General features: G+C 37.8%; 1 protein-coding gene across 1 annotated transcript in view; it reads left to right on the forward strand.

Moving 5' to 3' along the window:
* The first annotated feature begins 2,209 nt into the window (after nt 1-2,209).
* Nucleotides 2,210-18,839, forward strand: part of DOCK10 (dedicator of cytokinesis 10) — a 274,169-nt gene continuing 257,539 nt past the window's right edge. Inside the window, exons 1-2 of the mRNA XM_043993341.1 lie at nt 2,210-2,371; nt 3,045-3,064. Of these exons, the coding sequence (XP_043849276.1) occupies nt 2,210-2,371; nt 3,045-3,064 (182 nt within the window). The remainder of the gene's footprint in view (nt 2,372-3,044; nt 3,065-18,839) is intronic.

Genomic DNA, 18,839 nt, shown 5'->3' on the forward strand with positions numbered 1-18,839 from the left:
CAGTGGCATTGAGGGCTAAGTGATGACCAGTCATATGTGTCAGAGATAGGACCTAATGTTCAGATGTCTGAGTCTGAGGCCAACTCTCTCTATTCATGGTGTCTCTGAGTATAGGTATAGGCATAGGCATAGGCATAGGCATAAGCATAAGTATAGGTATAGGCATGTACGTATATGTTATATGTACATGTACAAGTAAATGCCTACAGATATGCATATGTATATGAGCATGCATTGTGTATGTGTGTATGAGTTATGTGTATGTCTATATGTGTCTATATATGTGCATATATGTGTATGTTTGTTAATATGTATTAATATTAACAAGTATTTTTTTTTTGGTAAGGCAATTGGGGTTAAGTGACTTGCCCAGGGTCACACAGCTAGTAAGTGTTAAGTGTCTGAGGCTGTATTTGAACTCAGGTCCTCCTGACTCCAGGGCTGGTGCTATATCTACTATACCACCTAGCTACCCCTATGTTAACAAGTATTAATGTATTTGTACAATATACCTACCAACCACAGGTTTGCTATAGGTTGTCCAGTTCTCTGGAATCCAAGTGGTTTAGATAAACACCAAGTTTCTCTGAGAAATCTCTAAGTGAGCTAGCCTAGCATTTGCCAGCAGTAAAAGGTTTTTTTCCCCTTCTTTTTCCAGGCACACAGAATAAGTTTGCTCAAAACAGACAGACAAAAAAAAATACTGGCAGCAAGTGCCTAATGTCTGAGAGACTGTTTTCCTTCCCTGGCAAGCATACCCGGGAGCATTATACCGTGTTGTGACAAATTAGTGAGCAATTAATGACTAATCAAGTACAGCACAAGATGGTCATGTGGAAGAGACAGCAAATTTTAGGGCTCCATTTACTATACTTTACAGTAGAATGAACCTTCTCCCAAAGTTCATCTAGCAGCGCCCACTTTGAAGAGAAGTTTGGGTAGGTCAAAGGCTGTTTTCGTTTTCTTTCTTTCTATTGGGTCTAAGTGTTGAAGAATTGAGTTCAGCCAAATCGTGTGCATGAAAAACAAAAACAAAATCCTTCCCATCCTCCCTCCACTTTCCTTGATGCCCAGATAGTCACATTGGAAAGTCAAGCTAAAAGAAAGTGCCTGATATTGAAAATCCTATTGGGGAATTCTTACCTTGCCTTGCATGTAAGCAAAATCCATCTTCTGTGAGGTATTTTTAGTGCAAACTTCCTCTGATGCCCTATTATCTTACAGTGTGCTATTAGGTCTTGAGACCATTCCAAGAAGGTCATGTGATTTCTAAGCATCTCTTTAACTGCCTTCTGAGTGACTGACTAGTCTGACTGGAGTCAGAGTCCAAACCTGTTAACTACCAAGAGCTTGGAGTTCCTGTCCCTCTACCTGGAATACTTAAGAGTTGGGACCCGAAAGTGCTTGTAGAGCTACCTTTCTGGAGAGGTCACTTCATTTAGCTCAAGCCCTGATCTCATGAGTAGAGCTCCTTTCTTGATCTCCCCACCCTCTCCCCCACCCCTGGTTGACATAAAAATGTATTAGTCTGCAAAACTGCATGTGTGGGAACAGAACAACCATGTCATTGAGAGGCAATGTTAGTGAGGATTTCTTCTGGGGATTGGGTGCAGGCTTTCTGCAGCTGTCCTGCCTTGGAAGGCTCTGTGCCTCTGATGATACCATTGAAGTACCCAAACTTAGGTCATGTGTAAAGTGCATCCTTTTAATCACTTAATAATTGGAAGATTCCTTTTGGAAATGGATTTTTTTTAATTCAGCATTTCCACTTTTGTCCTCAATGCTAATTTTATTAATGGTGTCACATTTGTTAGCTTGAAGCCAGACTCTTACGTTGTTTTATTTACATTCTCTCTGGCTGGGAGGGGAGGAGATTGTAATATGTTGAGATCCATGAACCTGAGACTTACAGCCCATCTTCATAATGTACAGGAAGCCTAGTCTCCCGGGTGAGTTGAGGAAACACTCTCCCAGCAAAAACGCACTCATATTTCTGAGTGTGTCTCATTTCAGTGGATCAAATCTTTCCTATCTCTGCATCCAAGCTACTCAGTTGTGATCAGATGATCAGGACCCACGGAAATGATTGGAGAACTGGCTGGCTGCAGCTGCAATGTAGGCTGTTTGCAGGGACAAGGAGCCACTGTTTTTTTTTTTTTCAAACATAGCATAAACATAGAAGTTATTTTGTAAGCTCCAGGATGCAGCGATGGGCTGCGCTGCCAGTATTGTTCTGTTACAAGCCTTTCGTTCTGTGGTACAGAGGAACTGTCCACACATTTGCCGGCGACGCCAGGAAGAGCCATCACATGAAATTCTGCCTCTGGATAGTGAGGACGAAATGAGCCGACCCAGAACCCTCATCATCATGGTAGAGTATACTTCACTCTTTAACTTCAGGTCACTGGCTTTGTTCCTGTCTATGGGATACATGGTTGGAGTTGCTGGTGTATTGTTTTGGTTTGGTTTGGTTTGCTATAGATGCAGAAATATTGGCTGGGTGTTTGGCTCCTGTGAATGTGTTCAAGTAGTCTCCATAAACTCTTATTCAACCCAGCTGAGATTGTATGTTACCCAATTAGATTATACCTGTGGACTATTGGAAACTCTCCTCTTTAGCGTTCTAAAACCCATTTTAAACTGTCATTCAGAAAAGGAATTTCAGAGGGGGGTTAATTGAATGCTTTTTATTTTATGCTTTGAGTTTTAAGGAAGAAATAGAGACTTACTGATTTGTGTTTCACCAGTGTAAAAGCCTGACTGTGCTCAGATTTATCATTAGGTCTCTGCATCATAGCTTCAAATAGGTTTTTAATTCTGATTTGATGGCAAAACAAAACATACACATCCTTTTCTTTTTAATCATAGGAGTGTTTTCAGAATAAAGAATGGATCCTTTTGTAAAAAGAGTGATCAAGTTTCTTAGCTATTGATCCTTAATCCACTCAGGGAAATTGTCCTTAGAATAGACAAGCTTTCAGATATGCTACCAGACAGTTACTGTTCTTTGTCACCTGTTAAATGTTATCTTGTCTCTGTTTCAGATTCCTAAAGATTCTCTTTGGTATGAATTGTAGGACAAGGAGTCTTTTCTTGCTTCTAAGTTTCTTTCTGATGAAGGAGACATAATCGGCAATCTGCTTAGTCACTGAAATTCCACACCAGGATGTAGAAGCTGTGTTAAAGTTTCCAAAATTTGGGGAAAATATTGAAGTCTGGGTGGTTTTGTATAGTAGACAATTTTTTCCTCTCGGATATCAAATCTGTGTCCAATAGTGAATGAAAAATTCCTGCATGCCCAGAATTCTTTAGTTAAAAGTGTTTTCATTTGGCTTGTGCCTCTGAATGACAGATTATTAAACAACATTCCCCAATAATTTCTTCAAATCAATCTGATTTCCAATGTGTACGTGCTTTTAAAAACACATATCAGTCTATTCTGTACTCACTCCTGCTTCTCGAGAGGGTATGACAACTCTGCTAACGTAAATTGATTCACACTGATCACTTCAAACTTGTAGCAGCTCATATCAGTGAAGTCGGTTGATAAGTAATATATGGCAGTTTGGGTCACTCAGGGGCATGCATACATTTGTTGCACAAATCCTGCTTTAAACCTGATGATAATAGGGTGAACTTTGCCCATTGTTACAGGGTTTGTAGCTCCAACTTGTTATGTCTGTCTCCTGAACAACAAGCCTTTTGTTCTCCCTAGTTGTTGTTGTTGTTGTAGTATTAATTAAATCAACCTTAAGAGAAATCAACAAATAATCAGCATACAACATGAAAAACTATCAAAGCCTTTTGGCGTTGCTAAAATAAGAAAGTAATTCAAACATAATAAGGAAATACATTAGGAAAATTGGCAGTTCTCCTAAACTTTTCATGACAGAATTTTAAAGAGAAGGAAGAAACTTTGTAAATCTCCCCCCACTAAATTCAGTTCAACAAATATTTATCAGTGCCTGCTGTGTAAAGGCACTTTGCTAGGGACTGGAGATAAAAGAAAAAAAGAAACTACAGTCCCTTCCTTCAGGAAGTTTATAGTTTACTGCCCAGAGGCAGGGAATTTTAAAGACAAAGTTAAATACAATACAAAATGAGGAACAGAAGCATAATCAGTTCATCAACTAGGATTTATTATTTATTAAACAATAATTAAATAATAAATGAATAATTTTATTTATTATTTATTAAATACCTACCATGTGTTAGGCACTATACTAGACACTAGTAATACAAAGACCAAAAAAAAAAAAAGTGAAAAATTCTTACTATCAAAGAGCTTACCTTCTATTAGAGGAGATATGTCATAAAATATATAGACTAGTATGACCCTGGGCAAGTCGCTTAACCCTCATTGCTCTGCAAAAAAGAGAGAGACAGAGAGAGAGAGAGAGAGAGAGAGAGAGAGAGAGAGAGAGAGAGAGAGAGAGAGAGTGTAAATACAGAAAGATGTTGGGAAAGGTGGACATTAACAGTTAGATAGTGAGGGAGGTCAGGCAAGGCATCAAGTTGTAGGAAGTTTTGAGCTGAGTATTAAAGAAAGTGAAGGATTCTGTGAGTCAGAGATAGATAGGAAGTGTATTCCAGGTATGAAGGATGACCAGTACAAAGGCACCAAGGTGAGAGATCGAATATTATCACAGATAAAGAACACCACATGTCCAGTTTGACCGGAATAATAGAATAAAAGATTAATGTATAACATAGCTGGAAGCAGCGGTTGGAGCCAATTTATGAAGGACTTTAAAACAGAGATTATAAACAGAGAAGTTTAAATGTTATCTTAGATGAAATAATAAGGCACTGGAGTTTATTGAGTAGGGGAGAGGCTTGGTTGGATCTGCACTTAAAGAAACCCACAATATTAAGTACATTTATGGTACGATGAGGAGAAGGCAGAGGATACTAACAAGTAGGGGAATCAGGAAAAGATTTTCCTATGAGATGGTGCATAATCCTTGAAAGAAGCTAAGGATGCTATAATGAAACACCCTCCCTTCCTCTCTGTTAAGTAATGGTAGATTACAGGTGCAGAAAGTCATCTTCATTGTCAGAAGTTGTTATCAGGTGGTTTTGCTTGACTGTTTTTCTTTGTTATAAGGAAAAGTTCAATGAGGGGACAGTTCCTGGGAAGTGATTGTGCTATCTTAAAAAAAAAAAAAAAAAACCTCAACAAAGCATTTTTTAAAATAAAGTGTGCCAAGAAAATGAAGTAATGGAAAAGAAAAAGCTTTGAGTTTGGATTCCTAGTTATCTGAAATGAAAATCCTTTTTTGGCTTATAATACTTTAAATCTTCCTGTGCAAATTTGGAAGTATGCAGCAAAAACATTTCAATGCTTTATCAAAATTAGATGCCTAATGGGGTTGGTTAAATGTATTTTGTTATTATCAGAAAAATGCATTAGAACTTTGCTGGATGCTAGATAAAATGAGTTAAGCATATATAGTCTTTATGTCTAGAAACTGATGATCTAAAACAAATCTTCATCATTCCCCAATAAAAACAGTTCTCCATCCTAACTTCCTCATTACAGATAATAGGACCACTCTTTTTTTAGTGACCAAGACTTGAAGCATATTTGATTCCCCTCTCTTTACCCACAACCCCCTCAATATCTAACCGGTTGCTAAGTCTTTTGGATCTTTCTTTGAAGATGCATTTTGAATCTATTACTTTACATTTACTCCCACTTGACTAACTCAAGTACAAGATCTTCTTATTTACAGCCTAGATTACTGAAATAACCTTCTGACTGGTCTTTTTGTCACCAGTCTCTCCTTTCTCCAACCCATCCTGAACACTGCTTCCAGTGAAGTATTCCTGAAACCCTGCTCTAATTATATCACTTCCCTGATCCAACCTTTCCAATGGTTCCCTGATGTCTTCAGGTTAAAGTCAGAAGTTCTGCATTTGAATTACAGGTTTAACATTCAGGCTAAGGACCAGGCTTCTCCAGGCTTACTAATCATAATTCATCTTAATGTACCCTCAGCACCAGCCACCTTCGTTATTCACTGAATTCCCCTTTCTTTTTCTTACTTTCATGCTTTTTTTTTTTTTTTTTTTTTTTTTTTTTTTTTTTTTTTTTTTTAGTGAGGCATTTGGGGTTAAGTGACTTTCCCAGGGTCACACAGCTAGTAAGTGTTAAGTGTCTGAGGCCAGATTTGAACTCAAGTACTCCTGACTCCAGGGCCGGTGCTCTATCCACTGTGCCACCTTGCTGCCCCACTTCCATGCTTTTTATCTTACTGTTTACTTCAGTCTGAAATTAAATGCAATTTTTCATGCCTTACCACCTACCCAAATCATATTCATCCTTCAAAATCCAGCTCTGGGTTTCTTGGTATAATTTGCAGCCCTGCCCCCCCCATCTCTCTTCTCTGAATCTTAGAGCACTTATAATCATAGGATTTAGAGTTGGGGCAGGGAGGACAGACATTGCAGAGAATTTATCCCAAACTCCTAATTTTTTAAACGAGGAAACAGAAAAATAGCTGATACTTAAATATTTAGATTAAAGCAGGGTTTCAGTGACTTGTTCAATGTTACATGGGCAGCAAGTGACTGAATCTGGTCTGAAACTCAGGACCTCTTACTCCAAACTAAATTTTTATTCATTCACTCATTCATTCATCCATCCAACAAATACATACATAAATACACACACACACACACACATATATATTTTTGGGTGGGCAGGGCAATGAGGGTTGTGAACTTGCCGAGGGTCACACAGCCAGTAAGTGTCAAGTGTCTGAGGCTAGATTTGAACTCTGGTTCTCCTGAATCCAGGACTGGTGCTTTATCCACTGCGCCACCTAGCTGCGCCCCCCCTAAATATTTATTAAGTATTTACAATGTGCCCTGAGCTGGGCTAGGTGTCAACACAGCTGTTAGTAATTTTCCTGTTCTATTTATTTTTCCACCAACATCTATTGCAATCTTTGTTATTTGACTCTTACAATGATATTTAACAGCTTGTGATTAAACCTTGGGTCCCCAAGTAGATTTTTGGCCCTGGGGGATTGAAAAGCTTTGCATTCATCTCCTGCCATGTTGATCATGGTAACTTCTTTTTTTATAGAATTTTATTTTATTTTTTCAATTACATGTAAAAATAGTTTTCAACATTCATTTTTGTAAGATTTTGAGTTTCACATTTTTCTTCCTCCTTCCCTTCTCTCCCTCCTCCCAAAGCCAGCAAGAAATCTGATATAGGTTATACATTACAATCATGTTAAACATATTTCCACATTAGTCATGTTGTGAGAGAAGAATCAGAACAAAAGAGAAAACCCACAAGAAAGAAGAAACAAATAAACAACAACAACAACAACAAGTGAAAATAGTATGCTTTGATCTGCATTCAGACTCCATAGTTCTTTTTCTGGATGTGGAGAGCATTTTCCATCTTGAGTCTTTTGGCATTGTCTTGGATCATTGTACTGCTGAGAAGAGTTGTCTGTCACAGTTGATTATCACACAATGTTGCTGTTACTGTGTACAATGTTCTCCTGGTTCTGCTCATTTCACTCAGCATCAGTTCATGTAAAGATCATGGCAACTTCTTAGTAAAACCTGTACAAATTGAAATTCTTTCTGTCCTCCACAGGATGGCCTTTGAATGGTGCCATAGTAGATACATAGTAGATACTCAATAAATATGTTGATCTGGATTGACTTAAGTCAATGACATTGACATAACCATATAGAACCAATGCAGTTGTTGATTGAGGCCATCTGCTGCAATGTACTGAGGCAAACTGAAAAAGCAGAAAGACTCTCTGATCAATTCTAGGAGCTGCCATGTTCATGTCTTCATGTGCATTCTGGCAACTAAACCAAGGTCCCCCAAATGCCTCATGGACAGTGGGATGAGAGGATTCTAGCCCCACAGTGAGGGCTGCTGGCTAATTGTCTAGGGAGGTTCTAAAATGATGGGATCTTTGCAGTCTTCCCCCTTGAAATGTTTAGATTAAAACAGGAGAACTGCTTTGCTGGAAATCATAGAATGGCAGAACCACATCTGGAGGGAGCTCTAATGTTCCCCAGGATAGCCCTATCATAAGATAAAGAAACTGAAATGGAATACACAATTAATTTAAAACTTTCCTATAGAGAATGCTGAAGGTGTGCCTAACCCAGTGGATCACCAGGTGATCAAAAGGTGGTGTGAAATATAAAATACTGGGTGGGTCATTCAGTAAGACCTAAGTTTGAATCCTGCCTTAATCACTTACCAGCTATGTGATCCAGAGCAAGTCACTTAATCTCTCTCAGTCTCAGATTCTTCTTCATATGTAAAACTGGGATATTTATACCAACTGAGAGGGTTATTGTAAGAATCAAATGAGATAAAACTAAAGCACTTTGTAAACCTTTAAGTGCTCCATACTCTGGTCATTTAGAGTAGTATTAAAATCTCTTTGAGCAAAATATTTTCCTGGTTAAATAATTAATCAGAAATACTGGGTACTGATGTCTGCCTCCAAGGAAGTAATATCTTATTTAGGAATTCTTTGGGGGCCCCAAAGCTCCAGGAAATATTATTTGTTGCCTTCCAGAAGAATTTCATTCCCTCATTGTCCCTAAAAGATCTTGGATCAGATTCTGTCCTGTACAGAGTTAATGGCCAACCCTGGGAGTAGGGAATTTGGCCCCTGGGATGTATTCTCAGAAGTGAGATTTCCTCTAGGTAACCATCTGTCATCTAGCTCATTTGATTTTTTTCTGCAGCTCAGGAGAACCATTGGACCTAAATATCACAACTTGCCAGGAGTATAATGGAAAGAAAACTGAGCTGGGAGTCAGAAGACCAAGAGCACCTTAGTCCCTCCTTAATTGTTACCCTCATGTAAAACATGAGTACTGATAACCTCTTCTTGGCAAAGTCCTTTGAGAGTATCAGATAATGCAAGGTAGTGAGTGAGGTTCATGCATTGTTTATGGAAACAGAAATCTATCTCCATCTTCGAAGGTTATATAGTTACATTGGCAGGGGTTGGTTTTCGTTTATGTCACATTCAATAAGGACAGGAATTGAGAGGAGTCTATAAAATAATGTAATAGGAGGATGATAATGATGTAGGGAAGTAAATCACCCCTTCTTTTCTATGTCCTTATTTAATAATTAATTATACTAAGTTAACAAAGCTTTTTTAACAAGGGAAATGAAGAGTTTGCTATGCCCTCACTTATTTTTATATTGTATTGAGCCAACAGAGCTCAGAGTTTGACTTAACGTTCCTATTTCCATTTTCTCATTTTGAAGACACATGACTTTTCACTTAAAAGAAACTCTGATTAATAACATATCCCTACCAAGGTTTATTTTCTTACATTATCTCTCACATAGATGGTTCAGGTTGGTGAATAAAGATGAAGACAAATTACAGAATTGGTTCCCCACTACCACCCTTTGGAGATTTGAGCAGAATCCCAAGTTTACATTAAAATAATAATGATTTTGACTACTCCCCCCCTCCATTTGTGGTGAGAATAATTTGCTATAATTCATTTATCAAGTGCCTTATATTTGTGAAGCACATACTGGGTGCTAGGGATACAGTGACAAAAATGAAATGTATCCTTTTCCCTGTGAATATTACCTGTAAGTTCCTTCAAGGAACTTAGGTTCTGCTCATCAGAGGTAGAAGACTTAGCAATACAACTTTTCATTTTCAGGTGCTTGGTAAGCTCAGAGCTGATACCAAATAATTTCTGCAAAACTAGTCTTTCACTTTCTGGAATTTCCTAGGTTTTTATAAAATCAGAGATGATGTAGGAGTAGAGTAATAAGATAAATGCAAAAAAAAGAAGAAAAATAATTATAACTGAATGAAAACACTAAAAAGGAAATATAGACAGAGAAGTTGAAAAGAAGATAACTTCTTGCACTCAAAAGTACTGGTATAATCAGTTGGTTTCCAAAACATGACTGGAAGAGCAGGTAGGAGGTGGGAGTAGGGAGATTATACACCAAGTTGATTGGTAATTTTTTTTGTTCATAGCAGAAAGACAATTATAAAGTTGGAATAACCAAACTGGTTGTAAACATGAAGGAAATCCATCATTGCTCAGTCACTCATTGTACAGATTCCAACATGGCGCCAGTCAAATCCTATGTATCCTCCTCCCAAAGCTAATCATTTAGAGAGAAGTGATATCTCACATAAGCTTATAAGATTGGTTTTAATCTTACCCCCCAGCACTTTAAGGCTCCAATGGAGTGATATTTTTATGAGAAATAAATGAATTTAAAATCTATTGAGCTTACCATGAGTGTTTTCAGGGGAGAAATGGATAAAAATTACTGTCATTTTTCTACTACTTTAAAAGGATCATTTGGATGAGCTGCATGGTTATTTCTGCCACCTACATAGTGTTTTTAATGAAGTTGTTTAATTGAGAGCTGAGATAAACATGAAAAATTTCCCCCTCCAGGAATCATTTTGCGTAATATGTTTAATTTGGGGGAAAATATTTATTCACCACCAACAAAATCATTATTATTTTAATGTAAAATATTTTATTCCGTATTCTGTAAGACCAGTCTTATAAAGTAAAAGGGAAACAGGCATTCAATCAGACATGCTGATCTTGTGAGTTCAGACAAGCTTAAGAGAGTTTAAGTCTCAAATCAGAATCCTTTTCCCTTAAATATTTTGATTGGTAAGTCATCTAAATTTAGCATATTAGTCATAGATGATTTTTCTACTAAGAGACAGCCTGGCAGATTGACTAGATGACCAGACCTCAGGTCAAAAAGATGGGTTCAGGGGCAGCTAGGTGGCACAGTGGATAAAGCACTGGCCTTGGATTCAGGAGGACCCAAGTTCAAATCCAGCCTCAGACACTTGACACTAGCTGTGTGACCCTGGGCAAGTCACTTAACCCTCAGTGCCCTGGCAAAAAAAAAAAAAAGATGGGTTCAAGTCCTAATTCTGGAATATGCTGACTGTTTGACCCTTGCAAGTAACAACCTCTCAGTGTCACAATCAACCCCTCTAAGATGCAGACAGATGTGATCTCCATCAGAGGAGAGTATCTACACTGGGACATCCCCATAATTACAAAATCAAAGGCCCAGGAAAAATAATAAGAAATTATGCAGCATAGAACTAGGCCTCCATCTGTAAAAAAATGTCCTTATTAATTCAAGTTACCCTTCTAGATTTTATCCTGTGTTACTATGGAGAAGGCAAAAATCTATCTCATTCTTCTGGGATATGCTTAGGTAAATGAATTGACCTTTTCCAATGGAGCTTAATTTGTCCACACTTGTGAATATTAGAGTGGGGAAGTGGAAATTCTTGTCAGAAAATTCAACATGATGTTAAAATACTTATCAAAAAGATAAGATCCTTTTTATTCAAGCAAATACTCCTAAATAGATTTTATACAGCCAATTATGAATTTATTATTTCTTCATAGATCCTAAGTGCCACTCTTTGAAAACTGAATATTTTTGGCTTCTTTCTCTTTTCCTTTCTCTTTTATAGGAAAGTACCTTTAGTTCAATCAGGACTTTAGAATTAGGAATTCAGTGATGAAAAATAGAAAGCAATTTACATTAGAAAAAGAACATTTTATAAATGAAAAAAGCTATATGTAAATGTAAGCTTCTATTACTATTATTTCATCAACAAATTCTAATTTGCAGTGTTTTAAAATACATTTCATTGGTATCTTTTGTTTTACAGAATCTACATTTCCATAACTTATGACAAATTTAAAAATCACGGTTCAGCAAAACTAATACATTGAAAGTACTGAAATCAAGTACAATGATCCACATACCCTTTAGTCCTCCATATCTGCAAAGAATGTGGGGAAGTAGCTCTCATGACGTTTCTCTGGGTCCAAGCTTGTTCTATATAATTTCATAGGATTCATTTTCTTTCTTTTTTTTTTTTTTTTTTGGTAAGGCAATTGGGGTTAAGTGACTTGCCCAGGGTCACACAGCTAGTACATGTCAAGTGTCTGAGGCAGGATTTGAACTCAGGTCCTCCTGAATCCAGGGCCAGTGCTTTATACACTGCACCACCTAGCTGCCCCCTCATAGGATTCATTTTCAATCCTTATTTTACTCTTCTTTCATATACCCTGCTGGCAATTAGGAAACCAAGTCATGGTTCAGTGGATAGGGTGCTGGGCTTGGAGTCAGGAATATGTGAGTTTAAATATCACCTCAGACACAAACTGAGTCACCCTCGGAAAGCTACTTAAACTCTCTTGTCCTCAGTTTGCTCATCTGTAAAATGGAGACAATAACACCACCCACCTGACAAAGTTGTTGTCAGGATAATATAAAATATGTGAAGTACTTTGCAAACCATAAAGAGCCACATAAATGCCAGCTACTATTAACATATCATTTTCCTGGTCCTACCCACTTCATTTTGTATTTGTTCATAGATATTTTCCCATGTTTCTGTATTCATTGTATTCTTTGTATTTTATTGCACTGTAATAATAGCCACTGTATTCATTAAAATGTGGGTTTCTTGAGGGCAGGGATCATGAATCTTTTTTGCCCTTTTTTGTGTCTACACTCTTTACAATACTTGACAGTCAATCAATAAACATTTATTAAACACCCACCATGTGCCAGGCACTATGCTAAGTGCTTGGGAATGGAAATACAAATAAAAACAAAGACAGTCTCTGTCCTCAAGGAACTTACAATCTAATGAAGGAAGGAAGCACACATAAAGGGCAAAAGATGGAAGAAGGGGAGAAGGAAAGGTACCTACCATGGGATTGTGAGGGATATACAGAGCGTTATTTGAGGGACTCGCCTTAATATTGGGGTCCCAGAATCATGAGGGACCTTTTAGGTTGAACCTCCCCTCTGAACTGCCCTTTTTAGATATTTCTCCCAGGCCAATAAGAAATAAGCTTTAGTTCACAAAAGGATCAGATTTTATTACTTGGGAATTAATTAAACAACAAAGGTGAAGCTAATAAAAAAATCAAAGATAAGGAAATGGGAAAATAGAAATACAGATAAATACTCTTAACTCTGAACTTAACCTATTCAAAACCCAGACCGTTTCGGATTTAGCTAATTCAAAGGAATTTAGGGTTTTCAGTAATTAAGCTCACCAAACAGCAGTCACCAGAAACAGAACAAACACGCACCACCTCAAGGGGAGTCACCAGACGGAGACAGGGAGCTAGTGTTCTGGAAGTGACTCCACAGCTAGCGTTCCGGAAGTACCCTCCCTTCAGGGAGCATTCAATCTTTTATCCCCCAAAAGGGAAAGTCCTTCAAAAGCTGCCTATACCACAAATACTTTTTACCACAGGATAGAGGGGCATGAAGGAGATGGCCAAAGAAGTCCCCAACCAATGGAGCAGGTGCTAAATGTAGAGAACACATGGCACCTAGTAATCATTTAATAAATTCTTATTGACAAGATTCCAAAATTCTTTCCAGAGCTACTGAATCAACTCACGGCTCTACCAATGGTGCATTCATGTCCCTGTCTTTCCATAACCCTACCAAAATTGACTAATACTATTTTTAGCACCATTGCCAATTTGGTGATTATGCAGTTAAACCTTAGATGTTTTGTTCTGTATTTCTCTTCTTAGTAACTTGGAGCAATGATTCATATGGCTGTTAATAGTTTGCAATTCTTCCCTTGAGAACAATTTGTTATATTCTTTGTCCACTTTTCTACGTCAGGAATCCAAAGTATGTAAGTACTTCAGTTCCATATTATGAGATGAAGAATCAGAAAGATAGATGTAGAAACCAAAATTTCCATAGCATCAAACAGCAGATTTCATTGTATCATATCTCTATCATGTCTATATCCATTCTGTGAAATGTATACTATATGATTGCTTATTTTAATATTCTTTCTAAGACAATTTCCATGTATTTCCTATATCCAAGTCATTATGCCAGGCATATGCCTTTAATTTATAATCATAGAAAGTCATTTACAGCTATAAAAAAAATAAGCAACTTCTTCAAGGTCACCCAGACAGTATGTGTCAGAAGAAGAATTTGAATCCAGGTCTTCCTGACTCTAAGGTTGGCCCTCTGTTCAGTAATCCATGCAGGCTCCCTTAGAATCTCTCATTTGTAATATATGAAGATTATAATATACATGTTGTAGCTTCCTCTCTCCATCAAAATGTTGTTGTTTGTCCTTCATTATCAAAGAGGACCATAATATGGGGGTGATGTCATGATTTACAGTGAATTGGATTTAAGTAAGGGAGGGCTGTACAAGGTCACCAACCTCACTCTCTCCTCCAGAGCCATCGGGGTCCAGTGGCAAGATATACATCAGGATGACTGAGATGGCCCTGGATGTTTAAGGCAGTTGGGGTTAAGTGACTTGCCCAGGGTCACATAGCTAGTAAGTTTCTGAGGACAGAAAATGTCAGAAGTGAGATTTGAACTCAGGTTCTCCCAATTTCAGGGCTAGGCCTCTATCCACTGTGCCACCTAGTTGCCTCATCATAATGTGAGCTTCCTGAAGGTAGAAACGATTTTTCTTCATATCTCCAGCATCTACCACAGTGCCTACCACATAGTATGTGTTTAAATTTTTTGAATTGGAATTAAAGTTAGGCTTAATATAAATGGATTGTCCAAAAGTAGAATATGCTGCCTCAGGGCAAAGTTACTTAGTAGGCAAACCTCGGGTCTAAGCAAGACAGATTCCAGAAAATATTTGAAAAAAAATGATAATGAATAGAACTCCTAGGTCTCCATCATGCATAGTTCACCATTTATTGGAGGTCTCTGTGCCATGATTAGATTGCTACTGGTATGGCATATTATAGAGAACAAGATTTAGACTAGATGACCAGTGAGATCCAACTGGAACATTGTGATTTTAAACATCTAGTATTAGGTTTGATTCGATTTTTCAGATAAACGGATTTCCTGAATTCTACTTGAGACACTGAGCATATTCCTCAGTTGGTTATCAAGACAGTTGATTTACTTCCATTTTGCAAAGAAAATCATTCTTTCTCATTCACAGTGTGGAGATAATTCCCTGTTTTAGACTGGTATCAAAGAAATTAAGGTGGGAATTTTAATAAGTGGCAATGTAGCTTGCATAGAATTTGTTTCTAATGCTTTATAAAAGTGGATTTGGGGTATAGTTGGTTATTCTAGCCTCCTACAGCTAAGGTAACAACAGAAGAAGACCATTAAGTCCAAGGTACATGAGATGAGTCATTAAAGAAATGGGTCTCAATGAGAAAGTCATTGAACCAAAAGATATTGTGAAAATGGAGGGTGTGGGGAGAGAGAAGCAGAAAAAGGGAGAATTTGAAACAGGAATCAAGACAAAGAAAGATACATGCAAAGAAGCTCTTGCAGAGGATAGGGAAGTTGACTGTGAAATTCTTTTACCATTTGTTTCAAATCAGATCAGGCACACTGCTCTTCAAAGATCCTTCTGTAATGATGTTTTTAGCCAAACTCCTCCTTTGTGCACGGCAAACACCATGTGACATTTCAATTTCAATCTGTGTTATTGCTTTACTCATTTCCTTGCAAATAGCAGGTCCTTCCAAAGAGGTGTTCCATCCCCACCAGGGCTATTTAAAAGAAAATAATCAACCTTGATTTAAGGATCTTTCCAAAGCAAATTAATTAATTAATTAATTAATTAATTAATTAATTAATTAATTAATTGAAATCTCTGCTACTTCCCTTGATTAATTCAGAAAGCAGAATGAAACATGACGAATCTGTCCCTGATGTTTCTGAAGCAAGTACTCTCTGGGTACATGACAAATCCCTGGGCGGGGGGGGGCACTGATGGACAGCCAAGGGAAGCTTCTGCTATTGATTTTGAATGACAATGACCATGCCTTCTTCCTTGTTATCCCTGTCTTTGCCCTTTTCCCACTGGCAGTTTGAATGAAATATGAGAATTTTGGTTTTGGAAAATAGCACTACAGGTGACCTCATTTTGGACAAGAGTAGCAACAGATTGCCAATATGTCTCTTCTTTTAAACAGGGTTCAATAAAAATTGAAATCATTTATTGTAATTGGTGGTGGTGGTGGTGGTGATGATGGTGGTGGTAATGATTGACTTTAAAGCTATTCTAAAGGGCCCATATTTCGGTCTGATATTGTTCTCATCTTTTGAATCAGGATCAGAGATTAAGAGCTAAAAGGACCCTCAAAAGCATCTAGTCCTCTCTACCTAATTTTACAGATGAGGAACTGAAATCCAGAAATACCCTTGGGGTTTCAATATTATTGAATCATAGCTTTGGAAGTGGACATGAATGACCTTAGAGGACAGCTAGTTCAACTTCCTCATTTTACAGACAAGAAAAGTGAAGTGGCTCAGGAAGGCTAAATGACTTAGTTAAGAGATTCTCCCCGGGGGCAGCTAGGTGGTGCAGTAGATAAAGCACCGACCCTGGATTCAGGAGGACTTGGGTTCAAGTCCGGGCTCAGACATTCAACATTTACTAGGTGTGTGACCCTGGGCAAGTCAATTAACCATCATTGCCCCGCAAAAACAAAACAAAACAAATGAGAGAGAGAGAGAGAGAGAGAGAGAGAGAGAGAGAGAGAGAGAGAGAGAGAGAGAGAGATTCTCCCAACATCTCATAGGAAGCAAGAAACAGAGCTGGGATTGGAGCCTCCTGACTCCAAGTCTAATACTTGTTGACCTGTACTATAATGTCCACGGTGAGAAGAAATGTCATATTACTCACAAAAATACAGTGTTTTCCAAAAGTCTTGGTTCAGTTTTAAGTCAAAGAGCTTAAAACTGTACTAAGACTTTTAGGAGACCCAGTATAACCATAGTAGGCTTTGTTATATCTCTAGCTATTCATATTGTAAGTGGTCTCATAGTAAAACAGGCATGGTGGACATGAGTAGTAGCCAAGATACTTCAAATCCATAACAACATAAAAGACTGCCAGTTCCCCTCTATTGGATTCTTCCATAATTGCTACGTCAGGGGCAGCTGGGTGGTGCAGTGGATAGAGCACCAGCCCTGGAGTCAGGAGGACCTAAGTTCAAATCTGACCTCAGACACTTGACACTTACTAGCTGTGTGACCCTGGGCAAGTCACTTAACCCCAATTGCCTCACCAAAAAAACCATAATTGCTACTTCGATATTGTAATACTTTGATTAATACTTTACCCCATTAATGTGGGTTCTCTGTGTTCCCTCAGTGCAGATTATGACACATTCATGCCTTCTTCTCCTGTGTGATTTTTTCCATGTTTCAAAGGATTCCCCCACTAAGGATACACTCAATGTCCAGGAAATACTACTCTAGGTTTTTATACAATTAATGGGTCTCAGTACAGCTCACTGAATGTCCACCTAATATCTCTTACTCTTGCCATTTGACTAGTCTGCATCTTTCCTCAATCAGTCACTTCCTCAATTACATACACACAAATACACACACACACAAATACACACACACACAAATACACACACACACAAACACAAATATTCACACACACACACACACACACACACACACACACCTAATTCCACTTACCAAGGTTAGGCTATCATTGGAAATATTGATCCTGCTTATCCCTGCTGGGCAGTTCTCCATTGCCCTTTAGCTACAACTTTAATTTCTTGGAATTAAGGAAGCAGCAAAAAAGTTTTAGCTAAATAGCTTTTCTCTGTGATTCCCTAGAAGTTGCTACATTTGCCTGTCAAGTATGTCAAGTAAAATTGGCAGACTCGGGGCAACATGGTGTAATGGGAAATGCATGTGCCTGGGAGGCAGGATATGTTTTCCAATCATAGCATTACTGATAATTACCCCAAGTAACCCTGGACTCTATATTTAACCTTCCTGACACTCTAGTTTCTTATCTGTAAAAAAGGACAATAATTCCTGTAGTATTGACTACTCATTCATTCAATAAATGTTTATCAAGCATTTATTATATGTCAGGCACTGTACTAAGCCCTGAGGATCCAAAAAAGAGTCAAAAGACAGCCCCTGCCCTCAAGGAGCAAGAGTGTTATGAGAAGAAAATCAGACAATGAATGAAAAATAATGGAATTATAATTGTGTCACCTGTGTTTGAACAACTGTTTTTATGTTTATTTCATTAAGGGTTAAATGATTGGTCATGACCTTATGGTCCCTACCAATTTTTCATGCTTTTGGGAGTAAAGGGACTTCAGTGCATCTTCAGAGGAATTAATGTTATTGTTCTTCTTGTTAATATAGGCATTCATATGATATTTTATAATACACTATCTTATTTGAACCTTACAATGCTTCTATAATGGTAAATACCATAAACAGCATTACCTCCTTTTTATACATGATGCAATTGAGTATCAGAGAAATTAATAGAATCGTAGATTTCAAGCTAGAAGGGATCTTGGAGACCATTTAATGCCCCCATTTTGTAAAGAGGAAAACTGAGGCACAATGATGTTTAGTGTTTTGCTCATACTCACACAGCTAGTAAGCAAGTTTTGAACTAAAGCTCTCAACTGTAAGTTCAACAGTGACGTGGAGGAAGATATCTAATACCCTTATTGACTTTACCTTTTCTAAGACTCAAACCTTTTGTGGCAGCTAGGTGGCGCAGTGGATAGAGCACAGGCCCTGGATTCAGGAGTACCTGAATTCAAATCCGCGCTCAGACACTTAACACTTACTAGCTGTGTCACTTAACCCCAATTGCTTCACCAAAAAAAAAAAAAAAAGACAAACCTTTTTATTATAGACCATTGCAAAGATGAGGCCAGTAAGCACAAAATGAAAAGATTTCTACTTTTTTTTACATGTGATCAAAGATTTTAGAGTTGATTGAAAAGAACACCATCCAACA

This window comes from Dromiciops gliroides, chromosome 3 (genome assembly GCF_019393635.1).
Source record: "Dromiciops gliroides isolate mDroGli1 chromosome 3, mDroGli1.pri, whole genome shotgun sequence".
Taxonomy (NCBI): Eukaryota; Metazoa; Chordata; class Mammalia; order Microbiotheria; family Microbiotheriidae; genus Dromiciops; species Dromiciops gliroides.